This window comes from Parus major, chromosome 5 (assembly GCF_001522545.3).
Source record: "Parus major isolate Abel chromosome 5, Parus_major1.1, whole genome shotgun sequence".
NCBI lineage: Eukaryota > Metazoa > Chordata > Aves > Passeriformes > Paridae > Parus > Parus major.
This window is the reverse complement of record NC_031774.1, coordinates 640,178-661,033: the sequence shown is the minus strand read 5'-3', so window position 1 is coordinate 661,033 and position 20,856 is coordinate 640,178. Positions and strand designations below refer to the sequence as shown.

At 42.4% G+C, this 20,856-nt stretch overlaps 1 protein-coding gene across 1 annotated transcript in view; it reads left to right on the top strand.

Annotated features, from left to right (window-relative positions):
• The window catches only part of KIAA1549L (KIAA1549 like), a 126,833-nt gene that overhangs the window by 79,174 nt on the left and 26,803 nt on the right, over positions 1-20,856 (top strand). The window contains exons 12-15 of the mRNA XM_015631448.3: positions 2,332-2,522; positions 6,230-6,357; positions 14,658-14,836; positions 16,394-16,611. Of these exons, the coding sequence (XP_015486934.1) occupies positions 2,332-2,522; positions 6,230-6,357; positions 14,658-14,836; positions 16,394-16,611 (716 nt within the window). The remainder of the gene's footprint in view (positions 1-2,331; positions 2,523-6,229; positions 6,358-14,657; positions 14,837-16,393; positions 16,612-20,856) is intronic.

The window sequence follows — 20,856 nt, the reverse complement described above, 5'->3', positions numbered from 1 at the left end:
CCTTCCTTCCCTTCCTTCCCTTCCTTCCCTTCCTTCCTCTTTAGTGTCTTTTTCATTAGAAGAAAATAATTCATCATTACAAGAGGAAAGTATCCCAGAAACACCTCTCTGTATTCAGTCTGCCCTTTGCCAGGCAGTGTAACCTTGTGGTGTCTCCCTATCAATTTATTATTTCAAAAGCAATATTAGAATCTCAGTCCTGCAGACTTTGTCAGTATTTTGGAAGTCCTGGACGTTTGCAGTGCTTCAGCGGTGCCTGATCGTGATTTAGCCTTGCCAGTTCCCTCCAGGGGTGGCAGAGCCATCTGCTCCTGTGGGCTTTTACAGAGCAGGGATCCAAGAGCAAATTTTATTTAATGCAATATGTCTGCTGATGAGGATGACTTTCTCAGCTCTCCTTTTATTGCAGTTTGTTACTGGACATGGTGGTAAGTAGAACTCTGATTAAAATAATCCTTCATTTTCTTCCTGTGGCAGATCTGAGCTGGGACACTGCAGAATTCTTTAGTAATTCTCATGTCCTGCTGTTTCTGGTTTGGTTTGTATTTTGTCTGGAGGGGTTTTTTTTTGGTTTGTGGATTTTTTTAAAAATAAGATACAAAGTTGAAGCTCATTTTACTCTTTCAAAGGCATGGAGGGAGAAATAACTGATTTGATCACCTCTTCTCTCTTGTTACCTTCTTTCAGAATATTCAGGGGTGTCTCAACCAACACTTAATATTTACAATGAGGCTGAAAAACATTATTATAGTTAATAGTATTATTATGTGACATTTCTCCCTAGCCGTTCTTTGCACAGCTTCTGCTTCCTTTCCCTCATTTGCTGCCTGTTTTGTGATTCTCAATATTTGGTGGCTCATTTGGTGGCTGTTTTGTGATGCCCTGCTTGCCATGGAGGGCTGATGGTGAAGGCATTTCTCTGATATATTGCAAGTTCCACGGGGGTGATTTGTGGATTTGTCTTCTCCTTAATGCATGGAAGCTTCTTATCAGAGGAATGCTGAAGTATGGAAACACATTAGGAACCATTAGCCTCAGTCTGGGCAGGAGTTTGGGAATGCCATGCAGGTCCACATAAAGAAAAAACATTTTTCGTGTTTCAAAAAGTGCAGAACAGCCCCATTCTTGTCAGACTGAGATCACCTGTGAAATGTATCTGAATTTAGAGCTGCAGCCCAGATTAAGTGAGGGATACAACAAGAGAAAATGCTTTTCAGAGCTCCTCCTTTTTCTGTGCCAGCAGCAATTTTTTTTCTCCTGCTGATTTGCTTTTGGAACTAAAATATTCAATGATGACATGAGAGGAACCTGGATGGAGTAATCAGTCATGAGATAATGCTGAAGTATTTCCCAAGCTATGTGTGAGGTTTAAAATCACCACTTGCTCAACTTTCAAGTGTTTTGTGGTCCTTAGTATTTTGTCAATAGTCTTTTTACTTCAGGAAGAGCAACCTTCCCATTTTTGGTAGGTTAATTTTATTTAGTGTAGAGGAAAACATTTTCCAGAGGTGGTCAGGAATTTCTTTGAGTGATTTATTCATTTTTTTACCAACAGATAATGCAGGATTTTTTTGTATTTTTATTTTTTCCCCCCCTTCTCTTTCCCTTCTAATTGAAAATGCTATTTGGAAAGTCAACTTTTGTCTAAATGTTTAATTTTTCCATTGAGAGAATCCACCTTTCCTTGGCTGCTTTGCCCAGAAGGCATGTGTTAGTTGTGCTGGGCAAGAACTGCCTTGCTGCAAGGCTCTGGTGAAATGCCACTTCCCAAGAGAAACAAGTGAAGTCAGTAATATCCTTCCCAGTAGGCAACTGGCAAGCCAGGGGAAATCTAATTTCACTGATCTGAAAAAGATTCTTTTCTGGAAAATCTTGCCCATGAAACTTTCTGATGTGTGCCTTTTTTACTTTGGTTTGACTGGGAATAAATTACTCCCACCTCCTTCAAAAACACAAGGGTTTTGTCAGAGAAAGTTTTCTGTGTGGTTTTATTTTTTTTTTACTCCTTACTTTTTCTTCCACATCCTTGTTTTCCCACTGTCTGTCAAAGTAATCTCTGAGGGTGTTACAGCAGGGTAAGAAAGGTTAGCCAAGATCAATTTTATACTAACTAATCATGTTTAAAATGTGTGCAATGGAGATCTCATCAGAAAATTGGTTTCCTTTTGGGCATTCACATGGTAATCGATGTATTTTTACCTGTCACTTATGTAATTTAAAAAGTTAAGGAGTAGTGAAAAATTTTACATTGAATTTGAAAATTTATATTTAATCTAATACACGCTGGAAATTTCTGTTATTTCTCCTTTTTTTTTATTTTTATTTTTGCAGCCAGTACAAGGCTTTGACTATGCCAAGCAACACTTGGGCCAGCAGGGAGCAGAGGATGAGGTTTTACCTGTGACTCAGGAGACTGTCATCCTTCCACTTCCAGTCAGAGATGCTCCTGCCTCCCAGGAGAGAGAAACTGCCCAGGATGGGAGCACCATCAAAACTGCCAAATCCAACGAAACAAGGAAAAGGTATGGGCTGGCACCTGGTGCCTTTCCACAGAGGAAAGGGTTAATAGGATATGTGCTGCTGGTTGCTGTCAGGGCTGGCACCCAGGCTGTGTGTGTGGCACATGGCTCCTCTCCAGGATGTATCCTTGGCATAACACTGCTCTGTGCTGGATGTTCTGCTGCTGCAAAATTTGAGATAAAACCAAGTGGAGCCTTACTGAGGAGGTGAAGAGGCTTTTTATTAGAGTGTTGGTATTGTACAAGAGATGAGCCCAAATGAAACGTGAGAGCTGTAGCATGAGCACTGGAAATCTCTCAAGGAACCAAAAGACAGGTTCTCAGCCACTGTAAATTGCTGTCACTCCGTGGCAGGCTCTGTCACTCCAGAATTAGAGCCAGTGCCTTCACTAGCACCAGGGGAAACCCTAAACACCCACTAAATTATGGAAGACCTCTAAATCCAAAGCATCTACAGCAGGACAAAACTTCTCAAGTGTAAGAATAGACTAGATAGTGTCAGTGTCTAGGGTAAAGTGTCCCAGGTTCTCACTCTTCATAATAAAGTCTCTAGGCTTGTAGGATCATGGATTCAAGATCCCCAGGAAGCTATCTGGCTCCTCCTCTCTGCTGCAGGGTCCAACACCCCCCTAACTCAACTTTATCTACCTTATTTTAAGGTCTTCCACTGGTGGGATGATCACAACCTCCTCCAGCAATCTGTTCTCTCCTGCCTTTCCTGTCAGGAAGTTTTACCTCAGTTTCACCTTCCCTCAGCCATCAACAGAATAGCTGAATATTTCTTGTCAAGGCAAAGGAAGCTGATTATCCCTTTATCCCAGCTGTTTTGCATGCTTTCAGGCCAGTTTTCACTTTACCCTCTCTCCCTGGTATTAAATGAGAGTGGAGCTAAGGATAGATATTGAAGGGAAGAGAGGAAAATAAACCTGTTAGGTGAACAACCTGAACAGAGGTAACTGTTGCTGTGTAGCTCTCAGACATTACACGGGCCTGCCTTCTTGAAGGGATTTGATAACATACAAGGAAAGCAGCTGACTAATGCAGAGAAATTCTGGAGAAAACCAAGCCTTCCTAGCTGAGTCACCTCATCTCATCCAGCATTTCCCCACTTTGGAATAATGGCAAAGCTTGGAATACTCAGCACAGCGTTGCTGCACACACATGCTGGATGGGGAGGTGTCAGCCAGCATGGTGTGGGGCTGGAGGACACACAGTGCTGCTCTTCTCAGGGGGTAGACATCCCCAGTGGTCATCAGCTGAGGTTTTCCCTGCAGAAAAACAGCCAGAAGGATCCTGAGCTGCTGCCTGGTTTGTCCTACTCCTTTGGCTGTGTAGTGAATCACCTGGAATGTGGGAAGAGCTGTCTGCAGGGCACACCAGGAGAGAAGAGCGAGCCAGCTGCAGCTGGATGTAAACTTATTCTGCCATTCAATGCCAGTGAGGTGGTGTTCACACTACAAGCCATTGAAATGTGAGGTTTAGGTCCCACAGTCCCTGTGAACCAAGCAGCACCTGTCCCCTTCAAAGTCTTCCATCCTTTGAGGAAATGACAAATGGAAGATGACCGTGACACCCGCAGCTGGTGCTGGTGCTGGGCAGGTCAAGTCTTTGCAGGAATTGTTCTTTAAAATGTTTTGAAGCCTCAACAAAGCCATGTGTAAACACACATAAAAAATGTAAACCAGCCCTGTTAATTAATCCTCTAACCAAAGTGATTAAGCACTTCACTCACTCTTTTGAGTGAGTGCAAAAATCCCCCACTTAATCTGCACCCTTTTAAACAAATGCTGATAAGCAAACTCAATCCAGGAAAGTTATTCTCATTATAAAATGTGCTGAACCTTGGTGCCCTTCTAAGCAAATAACTAAGAGTTAGTTTTCCCTCCCTTAGGGTGATTACTTGAGTAAGTGAGAACATGCAGAATTTCAGTATTTTTCATTCCCAGGAGCAGTGTCTGGAAATGGAATTTAATGCTTGCTGAAGATGAAGAAATATTTCTTGACCTTTATGTGTTTGCTCTTTCATTCAGGGTACTTTACAGCCTGAAAAGGTCAATTCAAACCAGACAGCCATGAAGTGGCTGGTAACTGATCAGACTATCCTCTCTGCTATCACCACTGAAAGAAACTTCTCAGTTAATAATGTGAGGGCCACTTAAAAAGGATGACTATTGGGATTAGTGTCACCACAGAAATCGTTGTGCAAGCTATCCATGCTCTTCTTTTCTGTGTTCCCAAGTTGAGCAGATTTTCTCCAGGTGTTGGTCTGTCCCTGGATGGATTTTCTTTTTTACTGGGCTGGGATTATTCATTTAGCAGTGACAGACAGGTTCATAGGGAGGAATCTCGAGAACACTTATTTCCAATAGAATTTCACAAGGAGACCCTCAGGCTGGACTGGGCTGAGTTCTCTGAGAGCCCTGTAGCTGGAAAGAACCTTCTTTTAAATTATACATATTTCACCTAGGCTACCTTCAAAAGTGAATCCCCAAGAATTGCTTTTCTCACATTTGTCCCTTGCAGTTCTGCCCACAGTAAATGCTTTCTACTTACACCAGGCAGGGCGGCCAGACCTGGAGGTAAATGAATGTTTCAAGCTGATGATACAGTATTGGCAATGATTTACAGGATGGCTTTGACAGTTGTTTTGTTTTAGTACCATTTTCTGGTTATAAAACCGTTGTGACAGCAATAGAATTTGATTTTATTCTTTTTCTCTGTAAATGGAAGCCTCTGTGACTAGGCCCATTATTTTTTCCTCTAATGTAACCTCCTCACATCACCCTGTCACTGCCCACGACAACTCAGTGGTAGATTGCAGAAAGGTTTATGAATAACTGCACAGGTCCTGTGGAGTGTTTTCATTCCCTTTGTAACAAGTTTCACATGTAAGAATAACGTGACTGTGTCTGGATGCAGACTAGCACCAAATGTACTTTTTTGTGCTGTGGCCTGCTTTTCCCAACTTGTGCATTAGGATTGGAGTAACTTGTCCACCCCAAAAAAGCAGAGAAGCTGTGGTGGGAGCTTGGTCTCAGAGCACGCTGCCCATTTCTGTCCCTGCTCCTCGCTGGGACTGAAGGCACAGATATCCTGCCCTGCCCTCCCTCCTCACCCTGGGCAGGGACCACTTGCAGGACAGAGATATACAATTAAAACCAGCTCATTAAAACAAGCATTTTCTTAGGGGTTTCAGCCAATGAGGGCACTGATTTAACCGGGGTATGTACCAAAAGGAGAATTTTCTTATCACCTTGCATACATGCAAAGTGAGTGAGTGTATTTTGCATTTTGCATTTGCATTCTGTGGCTGACAAGAGTTGACTGTAAAAGCAGGCTAAATAATAAAGGAATCGGTTTGGCCACACATCCTAAAACAAAGATCTGCTTTATTTTGTCTGGGTTAATGACACTGAATTGCCAATGGGACTTTTTGTCCTCGATGGTGGCACTTTTATCACTGTGGGGCTCATGCATGAGGAGCAGTTGCATTCCAAGCCCTGGAGATGCCCACCAGCCCTGAACTAATTGTCCAAGTCGTGCTCACCTCCCTCCCATCCTTTGCTACGTTGCTGTTTCCATTCTGCCTCCTTTTGGAACCAAACCGCTGTTGAAAACTCAGCCGTGCAAACCGCGCGAACGAAATAACCTTGAAAGGAGCTTTAGGAGGAAGAACTCACGTCCTGCCTTGTTGCTATGGTTACTTGCAGCCGGTCCCCGAGCCAGAATGGCTCCATCCTCAGCAATGGGTCGGGAAAGCCCAGCTCTGGCCGGAGCTCGCTGCAGAAAGTGATGGCTCCGCAGAAAGCGGCGAAAGACGAGGGGAGGAAGAGGAACGGTGAGAAGCGTTGGCTGTGGTCGCTCCCTCTGCCCTGCCCTGCCCACACCAGGGGAAAATTTCTCATACCAGCATTTGAAACCAATTTCTCATACCAGCAGCCCCTGGGTGTTCTGTGTATGGCTCATTTGCTGGGTTTTCTCCTTCCCCTTTACTGCTTTCACTGTTTCTCCACATCCCATCAAACACCGTGGTGTTTGTCTAGTGTGTGGGACTTCCCAGGTTTTCTTGCTTTTTTGTTTTTCCCCCTCTTTCTGTTTTTTTTCTTGGAATACCAGTAAACTAATGAAGATGTGGTGCTTCTTAGTAGAGTTTACAGCTTTTTTTGTTGTGTGGATCCCTAGGATATTAATTTCTTCTGCTGCTGCTGCTAAGTTGGCCCAGATCTGATGAAAATGAATTAATTAGATAAAAATTAATTTGAGAAAGTGTGAAACAGCCAGTGCTTTGTCTTTCCTCACACCCTTGGCACACCTGTTTGTCATTAACACTTGCTGTCAGCTTTTCCTGATACACTGGGATGTCATGCTGGATGTTTCTTACAAGAGCTTGGTTGATGGGAGTGACCTTGTGACTCGAGATGGATCAGGAACATCTGATGAGAGAAGTATCCAATCCCCTTTTGTCCTCCCTTTTCTCCTCTCTGCTTATTTTTCCTGAGTTACAGCTTTGTTCCCATAGCTTTGTTTTCCTTATGAATAGAAAACTGGCTAACAGGTCCTAGGTTTCAAAGGGGTTAATTATTTTTTCACTGTATGAAATGTAGCTCATTTTACACGACAACATTTGTGTTTTCCATGGTTAAAAGATGTAATTAATGGTGGCTTTTTTCTTTTTTTTTTTTCTTTTTCTCCACCCAGGAAATCCAATATTCAAATCAGTTCCAAATGCTGTTTACATGGGTAGACAAAATAATTTAGTGAAGGTTTTTTTTTTGCTTTGTTAGGTTTTACATCTTCATAGAAAATTGGTAATAACTCAGTTTTGTTTGTTTTTTTAAAAGGTAACACCTAACACCCTAAACAATAACACCTGAAAAATAACACCTAACATCCTTCTGATCTGGGCTGTAGTGCATTTCTAGAACATACACAAGCTACTTAAATAAGTAAGCACGAATGTAGTAGAAGGAAATAGTAACCCTTTAATTTAAATCTTAATTTCATTAAAATTTAGGAGGAACCTGTGCATGACACACCTCATCTGCAGAGCACTACTGGTAGAGCTTTCAGTCCTGGAGGAACTCTCTTCACTTGATGCCATGCCACTAAAAAGAGTCACCTGGTCATCTGGCAGAGATATGAAAGGGAATGAATGCCTTATGAATGTTCCCTGGTAAAGAGATGGGAAACTTTTAGCTGTAGGCATATCTTTTAATGTATGTTTAGGAGAGTTTCCTCAAACAACCCTTTCAGAACAGCTTCTGAGAAGGAGGATGTGGTCATGGCAGATGAAATGACCTCCCCTTGTCAGAATTAATGGAGTTCAGAGCTGTGTGATCACGAATGTCTATTGAAATTGAAATTAAAAAGCCAAACCTCAAGGCACCCATGACTTCTCATCCCAGAGCCTGTTCCCCCGTGCTGTGATTACGAACACCGCTGTCACCTCTGACAGCTTGTGCTTTCTGCAGGGTTTTACCTTTACCCAGTGAGTTTAGCATCCACAGGAGCTGGTGCCTGCTTTTCCTTCCACTTTCAGAAGGAAGCTGCTTTTCTCCCCATTGTTTGCCCGAGCCTGCTCCAGCTCCCAGCCTGGCCGCTGGCTCTGGCGCTCACGTCGGCAAAAGCAGCAGCAGATTTTCTTCTCTGAGAATCTTCAGCAGCATCTTCAAACTGGAATGAATCCCTTGATGGTCACATGCTGGATTTGGGGACTCCAAGTCAGAATGGCTCATTAGTTGCCATAGTTACAGACCAATTTTAGATTCTATTTCTTGCTGACATTTAGTTACAGGGAAGAGTGACAGCACTGGATGTTACCTCAGTACGTAAATTCTGTATGGCTTGTGTCAAAATTGACTGCACATGGAGTGTGTCAGGGCTGTGAGTGAACAATGTGAAAGCAGCACAGACTGACAGGCTTGGTTTCAGGAGTGATGCTTTGGAGGATCAGGAGCACTCTTTAGCTGAACATTATTTCTATAGAAAACACAAAATATCTACTTGAATAAAACAGTGATAGGATTTTGTTAGAAAACAGCATGTTTTTTTCTCGAGGAACACTTATATTAATAGAAATTTTTCTTTCTAAAAGTTGATGAGTTCTACATTCATTTAATTCAGACACCTAAAAAAATGAAAATATTTTTAAAGAAGTGTCCAGTTATGTGTGTTAGAGGACTGTAATATGGATGAATCAGCCAACAGAAGTACTGGAGGTTTCTGAGATGGGTTTGTAAGAGAATGTGAAAGAGAAGAACAGGATATTAGCAGTTCTGCCCATGATTTATCAGGCCAAATATCATCCAGGGAGAAGCAAATGACTGAACCCACTCAGACCTGGATATCTAAACCAGCCCACAGAGCAGCCTTTCCTTTCAGCAGCTCCTCACTCAGTGAAGCCAATGAAATTCATGTAGGTTTGTTTTCAACTTTTAGGTGCTTGAACTTGCAACCTTCCCATTAATGTCTTTAGGAGAGTGTGAGTGCTTGTTTCTTTTTCTAGAGAAACCCAAAGTTTTGATTTGCTATCAATTCCTAATGAAGCACATGACTCCCCAACTTTTGGGCTAAGAACCTGTGCAGTTGAGCTCAGGTTTATACTTAAACCTCATCCCCACAGGTGGAGATGTACAAGCAGCACTTCCAAAAAGTCAAACTTTGTGTGAGAAACCTTCCCCAGCTGGCCCAATTTCTCATTTTCCAATCATTTGGACATTGTCTTTGAAAACAGATGTAACTTTTCAGAAGTCATTCACTCAAGAGCCTCACTCCTTTTTAAAATACCAGTCTCTAAGGCTATAATTTCCTTTGTCCAGGCAGGAGTTGTCTACAGGAGCAAAGTAGCAGGGGAAAAAAACTTGTATTATTGGTTTAGCTAAAATCAAAGGGATTTTTGGATGTAACTCTGCCAAGCTATGATGCATTGCCTCCTTTACTCTACAGAAGCGTGGGCCACTAGTTTTCACTCTGTCTGATGTGGCAGCTCAGCATCAGACTGTTTTTTTTGAGTTTCTGAGCAGCTGTCTACGGTGACTCAAAAGAAAGTGAAATATGGCAACAGCAATGCTGTCTAGTGGCAGTGATGTGGCAGCTTGGACACAGAGTTAGCTGGGGGAGCTGGTGGATCCCACAAACATCCAGCACCCTTTTTCTGCCTTTTTCTTGTGTTGGCTGAAGTATAAGTCAGAATGGAAAGGGCTGCTTCCAGAGGGTCATGGCCAACAGGGACAGATCTCTGGAGGTAAGATCCAGTCAGAAAGGAGCCCTGGCAACTGCACTGGAGCACCTGTGCAGATTTGGAGTGAGATGATTTCCCTTCATGATGCCTTTGGAAGGCTAAGAAATCAGAGTGCTGGGAAGAATTTGTGGTGTAGAGAAGGGAGCCTACTCTTTTCATCATCCATTCCCTCATCCTGAAGCAGTATTTTCATTTGCCCCCAAAAGGGAGTTAATTAGGGATTTCATCTGGTTCTTCACCTCCTCACCACAAACTCCTAGGCTTTTTGGAGTAATTTACTACATCTAACCACAGGGGGGTAAAAATCCCCAAGAATAAATAAAATCCACCTGTTTAGCTGTAATCCTGTGCATTGGTACCAGTTGCTCTTGAACCTCCCAGAAGCTTTACACATTGATTCCCTTTCCTCCCAAGATTTCAGCTTGTGTGACACAGACTCATTCTTCCCCTTACTATTTCCATTTCTTCCATTGCCCTTTCCTTTTGCTGTTTATTTGCTTTAGTGAGAGCACTGTGACCCTGCTAACATCCTGCTGTTGACTGCAAACCCTTTTTTTTCTTCAGACTTACTCAATATTTCCTTTTTTTTTTTGTTTTTGACCCATTTTGGTTGCTGTTCCCATGGCAAGAAAATACTGCACGCTGCTCTGCTAAGGTGCCCATTGCAGCAGATTTCTGAGGGATCTGGGATCTCCAAGTAGTCACACAATTAAATATTTCTTCATTTGTGTTTGCCTTCCCCTCTGGATGACTTTTGCTGTGCCACTGATTGAGTCTGACAGGAGTTTTCATCCATGCAGTGGTGTAAAGAGCATGTAGATGTTCATGCCATCAGAGCCAGTGGCAGTCTGGATGGCTGAGATTTTTCACTAAAACCTCAGCACTGAAGAAGACAAATGTACAGTTTTATTGTGCAAACAGGGGACTATTTCTGCAAAAAATTTAAAGCTCCTGGGGCACCATTTCCTTAAAGAAGCTTGTTGTAGCCTCTCATGTCTTCCCTGTATTTTGTGTGCTCTTTGTCCTTGTCAGTTAAATAATTTTAATTAGTGAATGTACCAACTTATTACAGCAGTGTCAGGCAAGAAAAGGGGCTGGGGAATTCACTGGAAACATTATGAAATATGTGGTCTCTTTTTAAAAGACTTTGATGTTTAGAAAGATGAGGCAGATGTGGTTGGAGAAGAAGACACAACCACAGAGAGAGATCCTTGCAGGAAACTCTCACAGAAAGGGAACAAAACAAGCAGCTAAGAGACAAGTCCTCATCCTGTGTACACAGTTTCATGGGGAACTTGCAAATACCACTTTGGAGATCTCAAATGAGCTGCCCAGGTGGCTCCTGCTTCAGGATCCCAGGCAAACCCAGGACTGCAGCACCTCAGGCACATCACCAAGCATTTAGCAGAATTTACACCCAAGGAAATACTGTGCAGGAGGAATCATGAGCTGCTCCCATTAGTTTAAACTGTCTGCTTCCAAAAATACACTATTTGTGCTGTTTGGGAGAGGTTTAGCATTGCACTGCCTCAGAGCTGGGTGTAATTGTGAAGGGGTTTTTGTGTTTTCTGTTCCACTGCAGTATCTCACAGAGAGGTACTTCTGTCCTGGAAAGGTTCAGACATTAATGTTGGGAAACTTGTATTTTACTTATAGGCCTATAAACTCCTTCAGAAACTGATGGGGGTTTTTTATTGCTCAAAGCTCATGTTTGTTATCTTTCTGGAGATAGTCATCTGACCAATGGAATGACTTGGAAGACATAGACAAAAGACCTTTTTTTTTTCCTTTATATAGAGATTTTCTCTAAAATGGAAATTAGTTCTCCATTGTTAAATCAGGCTCAGGAGTCAGGATTTCTGTTTGAAATACTGGTATCTGGGCTTTTTCCTAAGAAGACATTTTAGATAAGTGACATTGCTTGCCCTTTGTCGAACTGCAGGTATATTCTGTAGGTATGGTTACAATGTTTGCCTGCCCTTCAAGCAAAATAAATCTTTAAAAATACTTCATTGAGTGATGTAAGAAAAGGCAGAGCATTGCCACTTGCTTGCAAGTATTTCCCAACTTTTGGCTTTTTGTGTTTTTCTCTACTGATGTCATTCTTTTTCTGAGGGCTTCCAAAATTTTTCAAACAGTTGCTTCTGAGCAGGATGGCCCAAATCTTTGTTTCAGGTGTTTGGCTGGAAGGTTACCTGATTCACAGTCAATTTAAATGTCCTTAATTTTATTTATTATTTTTAGGTGCAAGTATTTCAGTCCTTTTGTTCTTCATTCTAACTTATTTTGATGAGGGAGAGGGGAGGAAAGACAAAGTAAAAGGAAAGAGAGAGGAGACAAGAAATCTTCCATGGCACTCATTGAAATCTTTGGCTGACAAAAGTATCACTTTTTTTATTTTATTTGAAACTCTAAATTATGAACTAGATAAAACCAGAATACTTCACCTGTCTAATTGTCTTTTAACCATTGAGATCTGCAGTCCCACAGCAATTTCCATGGGACCAGCTGGTCACGAGTGGGCAGCACCACCTGCTGGCATTGCAGGCTGGAATAGTGCAGAGCTGCATGGAAATGGGAGGACAGCATCCCTGGGGCAGATCTTGGGTGGAGACAGAGCTTCAGGGATGCTCCTGCTCCTCAGGGACCCCACTGATCTTCACTGCACCTGGCACTCGACCCGAATAAATGACTGCTCTGGGTAGATCTTGGTGTGCTGCAGTCACAGAGAGATTAAGAGGAGAAATTTGATCTCAGTGGTGTGAGATATCTAGCAGGAGGTATTTCAGAGATAGGAAATTGCTGTTAAGTGATAAAGTTGGGTTTTCCCCTTCCTGCAGCTCAGGTTCTGGGTCTCACTCTGCACTCAGTGCAGGCAGGAGTAAGCACCTCCACAGGAGTGCTGGAATGCATCTGTTGGAAAACAGAAATGTAAAACATCACTTTTAAACCATGTTGCTAACTGTAATAAGCAAGGGTGATTATTGTGAGTGACTATAAAGAATGTGTGGGCAGTTTCCTGAAGTTTCCCATGCTGGCCAGTTGCTCACCCAGCTGAGATGCTGGGATGGGAGGACTGGCCCAGGGCAGGGATACACAGCAGAAACAAACACTCCAGGACTTCTCCAATGTTTCTCTGAGCTTCCTTTGGCTTGTTTTTCAAAATTCAGGGGTTGTTGTGCTTCATAAATAGTTACTGTAAATTCTCTTGGGAGGAGATGGACAGGAGCAAATGATGAAATTCCCTTGCTTGCTAGGGTTCACTGCCAATGCAGGTTATAGCAGTGTGCCAGTGGCTGCAGATCACAGCCTCTGCTCATCACCTACCAGTGAAAAACAGGCAGTGGGAAAATTTTAGATTATAAATGAACAAATGTTAAGGTAAGGTGGAATAAAATTCCAATTTCTAGTCCCTTTTGGCTGTCATTTCCATGCCAGTAGTGCTGTAGTAGGTGCAGGAGTTGTGCTCACCTTTGAGAGGGTTGATACTGAAGGTGCTCTGTGGTGCTAGTGCTCCCCATCAGAATTAGCTGTCATCTGTGGTTTCTGATTCTTTTCACCCTTATTTTTTCTTCCCTTTAATTAATTAACACACATTTGAAGTGTTTGAGCATGGCCAGGAGGGACAGAGGCATTCAAGACCCACTAAAGGCTCTGTGGTGTTTGGGCAGTTCTGTGGAGCTGCAGGGACAGTATTTAATCACACACTGGTTTAACCCATCTATTGCTCAAAAGCTCAAGTGGTGCTGACTCCAATCCCACTGAGCACAAACAGAGATAATGAACTAACTCAGTAGGTTCATGCTTTATGTTACTGCTGTCAAATAGTGTCAAATATTTTCTTACCAAAATCACTGGCTGTCTAAACTGCTGAGTTTATACAAGTCCATTGTAATTTGTGCTGTGATTAAATATTAAACCAGAGTGTATTTTCAGAGGAAATAAATTTAGAGCAGGCCACTTTGTTCTTTAGCAGAGGATCTCTGCTCCTGTCAGTTAGGAGATGGAGCAAGCATTCTTCCCTCTAATAGCATAATTATTCAAAAGTGTTTGCAAGGATCTCTTTGTAGAATTTGTGCTCACGCTTTAGTGTCATTCTTTCATTTCAAAATGTGGGTAATAGTTTTCAGATTCAACAGCTGACAAAGTGATGCAGGTTTGCAAAGAAAATTTGGAGGAGGAGGGGCCAAATTGCATGGGGAAGAATTATCCATTTATATAGAAATCTCAAACTAAAGATGCTTTGCCATGCCATTTAATTTTAAAGATTTAGAGAAGCCTTTTCTTAATTTCTTTAGAAATTTTAACAGTTTAACTTCACAGAGACCTGAGGTCTGCTTGCAAAGCAAAAAATTAAGATTAGATACCATCATTTTCTTAAGCATTTTTAACACACAGCAGAAAAAGCTTTTATTTTAATAAATGGCATTTTTAGCATTAATAAGTTTTGAAAAAGAAACCTACTTATTTTAGCAAAATTGCAGCATTAGATGGAAAGAAAGCTGCACTCTTGGGTTTGATCAGGTGTAGCTGCTGATGCCTTGGCACATGGGTACTTGTGTGTGTGTGTGTTTCTATGTGAATCCTAGGAAAACATCGACTTTTAACTTTCACTGTCATTTTCCTACAACTTTCCGTGTCATTCTTCTCCTTTTTTCCATCTTATTAGCACAGATTGGAAATCAGCCTTCTCTGGGGAAGCCACAGGTAATCCTGTGAATACATAATGTTTCCTGTGATCTAATGGGATGTTTTTCCCCATGTAAAGGTTTCCCAGGCCTGCACCTCGAGTGCACCGAGCACACCATTAATCCAAATCGTGTGCTTGCTGAATTTCCCCCTGAGCATGCAGCAGAAATGTCTGTGTCTTTGTGCTGAGTGAGTTTGATGTGCTCTAGTGGCCGTGAGTGATGAAGAGGAAGGAGGGATTCTCTTTGATAACATCGCCAAGTCTGCCATCGACCCCTTCGACACCTCCTCGGGCTCGGTGCAGCTCATCGCCATCAAACCCGTGGCTCTCCCTGCTGTCCACGCTGCCTCAGAGAGGAGCCAGGAGTCTGCCATCATCAATGGGGAGGTGAGGACTGCCTGATAAGTGTCTCCAGGTGTTTCCTTGGCTTCAGCCACAAGTGGAACCATCTTAAGCCTGTTAGAGTGGAGGGCTGCCAGGAGCTTCTCACCTTTATGCCCTATGAAGTTCCATTAGCACTGTGGGCTCAGAGATCTGAGAGTTTAAGATCTGCCCTTTCACAAGGCACCTGTGAATGCCTGCAGCCTTGGAAGAGGTGACTTTCTGTATTCCTACTCTCCCAGTGTCCCTCTCTCCTATTTATAAAAATGAGACATGAAGGCAGAAAGCAGAAGAAGAACTTTTCCTACCTGAATTCTGTGGCTGGGTATGAAAATATGTATAGATCACCTGAGTGCCAAGCTGATCTTCCTACACTGAGCAGTAAATTTTGATCAGAGTGAGAAGGGGGACAGTGGGACCATGGCCTTGCTCTGCACTCCAGCCTGTGCACAGAAGGTGCAGCTGTTTGGAAGGAAAAAAGTGGGATGGCAAAATGTCTGCTCCAGATGCTGGCCAATACTTTAACTGCAATACTTATACTCATGTTTGATGTAGATTTAATCAAGACCAGTCCTTTTACAAAGGGCTGAGGCTTTTATGAAGCTGTTGAACATGATGGGAACAAGCCACAGAAATGCCTTGTTTACAAACTCACACTGCAAAAGTCATTTAAACAGCTAAACACAGTTTAAAGGCAGCAGGCAGGGCTGCTGCCAGGGACACCATAAAAGACAGTGTCATCAGAGGTCCCATGTGGGCCTGGATTATTGCAGCCTGTTGTGCTCCATTTCATACTTGTATTTTAAGTCCTGATGTGCCATGTACCTTCCAAACTCAGAGAAAGGCTTATTCAGCTCTCAGCATCTCTTTTCTGTAAGGCAGCAGGATGACACTGCTGGTGCTACGTGCACCCTTACACACACATTTCCTGGAGTTCCACAAGACTGTAGAATTTGACTCTGGAAGCACAAAGCTCAAGCAAATTCCTGATTTCCAAGGAAAACTTGCAGTTTGAAGCAGAAGGGAAGTTTTCTCAACACTTAGGAGAAACCAGTAAGCTGTACCAGGAGAGACCAAACACCTCTTTAAGTTTCCTCTCTGACAGGAGCCCATAAGAGGTCTGCAAGAAAGCATATAAACAAAAGAAACTTTTGATGGCATTTCACTGGAGTTCTTCCCCAGCCACCAGTGGTGACTTATTGAAGGTTTTGTGTAGTCAGGGGCAGTGTCTGTATAGCCCAGCAGAGTTCTCACGGGTGAGCCGAAGCACGCGCGGCGTTGGGTCGCGGCAGTTGGCTGACACCACCCGTGTTTTTCCTCAGTGGGTGTCTCTGAGTCACTGTTGTAATGGTACACAGTTTTTTTTTTTAGGCTAAAATTATTTAACCATCTGCCAAGCCATAAAAATGCAGCGACTCTGTTCACTTGCAGTTCCTCGCCGCGTGCAGATGGCGCGGTGTGGTACGGAGGGATGACACACGCGGCGCATCAAACACGCGCTGACAAGATCCTTTGGAGGTAGCCAGCCCACCAGCAGCCCTGAAACATCTTCTTGCCTTTTAGGTGAACAAGGCTTTGAAGCAGAAGTCTGATATAGAACACTACCGCAACAAGCTGCGCCTGAAAGCCAAGAGGAAAGGCTACTATGATTTCCCACAGGTTGATAATAGCAAGGCGCTGACAGACAGGAAAAGGATGTATGAGAAAAACCAGAAAGAGCTTGACCACATTTTGGATCCAGATGCAGATGTCTCATCTCCATTTGCTGAGCCTAAGAACAGGTGAGAGTTTCTGTTTGCAGTTCTTCATCTTGTAGGAGAGTTGATGTTTTGGGAGTCAGAGGGGACATTTTAATGAGCCAGGTGGTTGTTGTATGGTCACTGATCCCTTCTGCTTTGTGAAGAAAATTCATACAGCCCATGGAAAGCATCCTCTGGTAAAGCTGCAGGGTGGTTAAAAATAAACAAATAGAAAAAAAAATAAGGGGAGGGACAAGTTCTTGTGAGTCAGTCTCAAAGGTAAACAGAAAGTGGTAGTAATGTTTTTGGTGATACTCAGAGCAGACTTTAGGCAGGAAGTTAGCATCTGAATTGGATCTTCTCCAAAATACAGTGGTGTTACTATTTTATCATTGTTTTAATCTGAATGTAACTATTGCAGTGGGCATGAGATAGCAGAGCCAGTGCTTTGGCCATGTAAGTCCTGCAGGTGATATCTGTAAGGGGGGTGTGTGCCTGTTCCTGGTGATCTTCCCGTGCCTTTAACAGAGAAATTCATCATTTGCTCACCTGTCACGTGAAGCTGGCATGTTGTATAACAGTACCAATGTTTGATTAACACTTCACTGTCTCCTGAGGATGGCATTCAAAACCCCATTTTAGAAAGGAGGGGGGAGTGCAGGTGCTGAGTGTGCCTGAGCTGCTGCCGTGGGTGGGTGCTCTGTTGCTGGTGCTCTCTGAAACACAAACTGGCACATTGGAAAGAGGAGATCACACCAGTCCTGCCCCAGGAACGGTACAGTGTGCAGATTCCTCTTCCTTGGAAGTTCTGGAGGTGTGAAGGAGGATAAGAGAGTGTGTTTGGCATTACACCTTGCACAGGAGGGCTCTGGTTCTTACTGTAATCAGGGACTACCATCAGCTGATCCATGAGAGAAGAAGGGATGCTGAAGCACCTTTCCTCTGGAAATGGCCCTCATGCCTGGAGATGCAATCTTGCATCCCATCTCCTGGAAAGCTGAGACTGAAGTTTTCCTGTGAGTGTAAACTGATTGCAATCAAAGTGCTGTTGGTGACACAGGCATTGCACACAGCAAGACTGCAGCAGTTACCCTCGGGACACAGGGATGAAAAAGATTGTAATGGGAATTACAAAAGCTCTGTTGGCTTGGGAAAGCTGAGATCAGATGTATTTCTGTAGGTCTAGAGCTCAGTGGCTGAGGGATGCTGCCCTGCAAGTGTTGTTTGCCAGGGCTGCACTGAAAAGATTCTGACTCAGCCATGTGTTATGTTCTTGCTGGATTTCCTGGTGCAGTTTTCCAATTTATTGTGTGCTGAGAAGGTAAGAGATGGAGCCTGTCCTGACATGGGAGGCCTGCTCTGCACACTCTGCCCAGGAGGTACAGACAGAGCCCAGGGAATGCATTTAGCCCAGGGAGCTGGTAAGTTCCCTCACTTTTGCCTTGGTGTGGCTGTGACTGATTGAGGCACTAATTTGGAGGCTCATTACGTGTCACATGGCTCACAGGAGATGTTTATAACATTGAACTGAAGCTTTAACACAACCACACTTTGTGCTTTCTGTTAAATCCACTGGTGTGTGTTTGCTCACATGCCAGTGTGTGGGAAGACCCCATACACTTTTTCCAGCATGTTTCCCAGTGTGTTGTGTAAATCTGTCACAAAGTCTGTTTGTGACCCCTGGCATGACAGAAACTGCTGGGAAGAAGGTAAACTCCTGTGGAGAAGGGATTCCAATGGATAACTGCACCATAACAGGCTGGCTGTTGAACCTGTTAAATATATAAATATAAACTTATTAAATATATAATGTTAAATATATCACCTGCATCCCTACAGAAGGAGAGAGAACTGCTTCTGATGCACTTTCTGTGAAGACACAGAACACGGAATGAACTTTACAGATGCAGATGTTTGCAAACAAACCAGTTCTGAATTCTGTGCTAAAATTTCCATGCTCAGACCTGGAACTGAATTTGATATGCTGCAGCACACATGACAATTATTGTCCTTATTTTCCTAACAAAAATAAGATGGCTAAAATGTTAACACTGCTGGAGGAAAACCTTGAAAAATACTACAAGGTAAAGTGGGGTTTGGTTATTGATAAACGAATCAATACAATTGCATTTCTGTAATGAAATAAAATTGCTTTAAAAGAAATCTGGGTAAGCATATAATTGAAAAAAAAAAAGCCAAACTTCTGTATTTTTCTGTTTTGAATCATTGTTACAAAAAATAAAACTTGAAAAATTGCAATTTTTAAATGATATAATGAAAAACTAAGTCAAAGATTTCAAAGTTTCTAGGAAAAAGGTCCATTCTACTCTTTTCTGTTCTGCATCTGTTCCTCTAACTTCATTCACATTGTTACAGCACTTCCAAAACATATCAGGAAATAGGGATACAGTTGATTACTCAAGGTTACCTTTATATTTCAGATTAATTTTGAATTGTATTTAAAAGTGATTTACAAACATTGCTGCCAAATGATTTGATATTTTCCAGAACAAAGAGCTTTGTGCACTAGGTACCTTTCAGTCTTCAACACCATAATCCTCATATTTTAAAACATTCCAGATGTGTTCCCAGAAGGCCTTTCCTAACCCATTTGGATGCCAGTTGTTCCTGCTCATACCTCCTTTCTCATTAGTAAAACTCTCTTAAATGAGGCAATTGGCAATCTCAAGGTAATTTTTAAGAGCCTACTGATGATATGCACTATTCTTGGATTTTCTTTAATAGTTTGTAATCAGGTCAAGAATCTTCATGTTTTACAGAGCTGTGTATTTGAATCCCTTAGAAAATATACCACAATTGCCTCAACTAAGTGGACCTATTGTAAAACATAGGAAATTTTAGAGACCTTTGATGTAAGAAGATGAAGACTGTCAGGTCTGATAACCCTGTTTTCTGGTAATATCAACAGTATAATCAGAGAAAGACTACATGGGAAGAAAGAGTTTATTCAGTATTATTTTTGTAGGGGAAACTTATTCCAAAAGCTCCACTTGTCTTCTGCTTTGGCAATGCATTTGGGACTTTCAAACATGAGCCTGGTGATTTGTGATCAAAGGTCACACAGAAGTTTTTGAAAGTTGCCTTAAAACAAAGTATGTGCCTGAGTAATTTATTTAATCAGAAGAGTGAAATTGATTTTTTTTTTCCCCCTTACCTTTTATCCTGTCTGATCATGTAAATGTCCTACTTTCTGTATTTCTGCAAACCAGTCTCTTCTGCTCTAATCTGTCAAGGCAAAAAGTGCTGTTAACAAGATCTGGAATAACTGAAGAATTATTTATCAGTGAATTAATTTGGACTGTCTTGTCTGTTCATTTTGTTGATGGTTCTTGAGTTCCAAGTCATGAAGTGACTTGGAACTGTGACTTCAGACATAATAGTGCAACTTGTCTTACTTCACTGTGAGCACTGGCAGGTCCCCTGTGTAAAATAAGCATCACAGAGACATGTTAGATGACCTGCTCTAATTTGAATATTCTGAATGGAGTAATTGCACAAGGCAGAAAAAAAAAAATAGCCAGGCTAGGCAAAGATAACTTTGTATCAGGCTCTAGCAGTGTAATTACTGTGTTAATAAATGAAGCTGGCAAGCCATTATTTCATCTGTTACTGATCTACTTAAGGACCAGTGCTTCTCTGGAGTGTGCAGCCAAATGAGTAATGGCCAGATACAGTATGAGAACAACTCATAAACTCTGCTGGTGTAGGAGTAAATTAAATCCTTCTTAAAATGGAGCATAAAGTTCCTGTACCCCCTTTTTGCAAACCCTCCTGCAGACAGGTACATGCTGTGCATTTAACAGAGGGATGCTGCATTTGTGTTTTTATAACCAGCAACAGGGGCAGAAATGGTTTTGCTGGAGAGATGATGGGGTATTTTGGATATTCAGCTTTATTCTGCCTTTCTCTGGCCTTTGCTGCCCCTTGGTTTGGAGCAGGCAGCAGTGGAAGCTCGATGCCCAGGGATGAGCAGCACTTTGTCCCAGTGGAGCAGCTGAATCTCAGGAAGCACACCTCTCTGAGAAAGCTGTGGCCAGTTACCAAACTGCCTATTTAAAACCAGCATCTTGCAAGCAGTGTCCTCCCACTACTGTTTCCTCCTGTTCTCTTTGCTGGGGGTTTGTTTCAGGGGAGTGTTTTTCTGCTTCTCTCTCATTGCTCAGCATCAGCAACCAAAATCTCCACTCCCCATCTGTGTGTGTGTGGGATCCTGTTATATTTTTATTTATTTTTATTTTTATTTAATTTTTATTTTTATTTTTATTT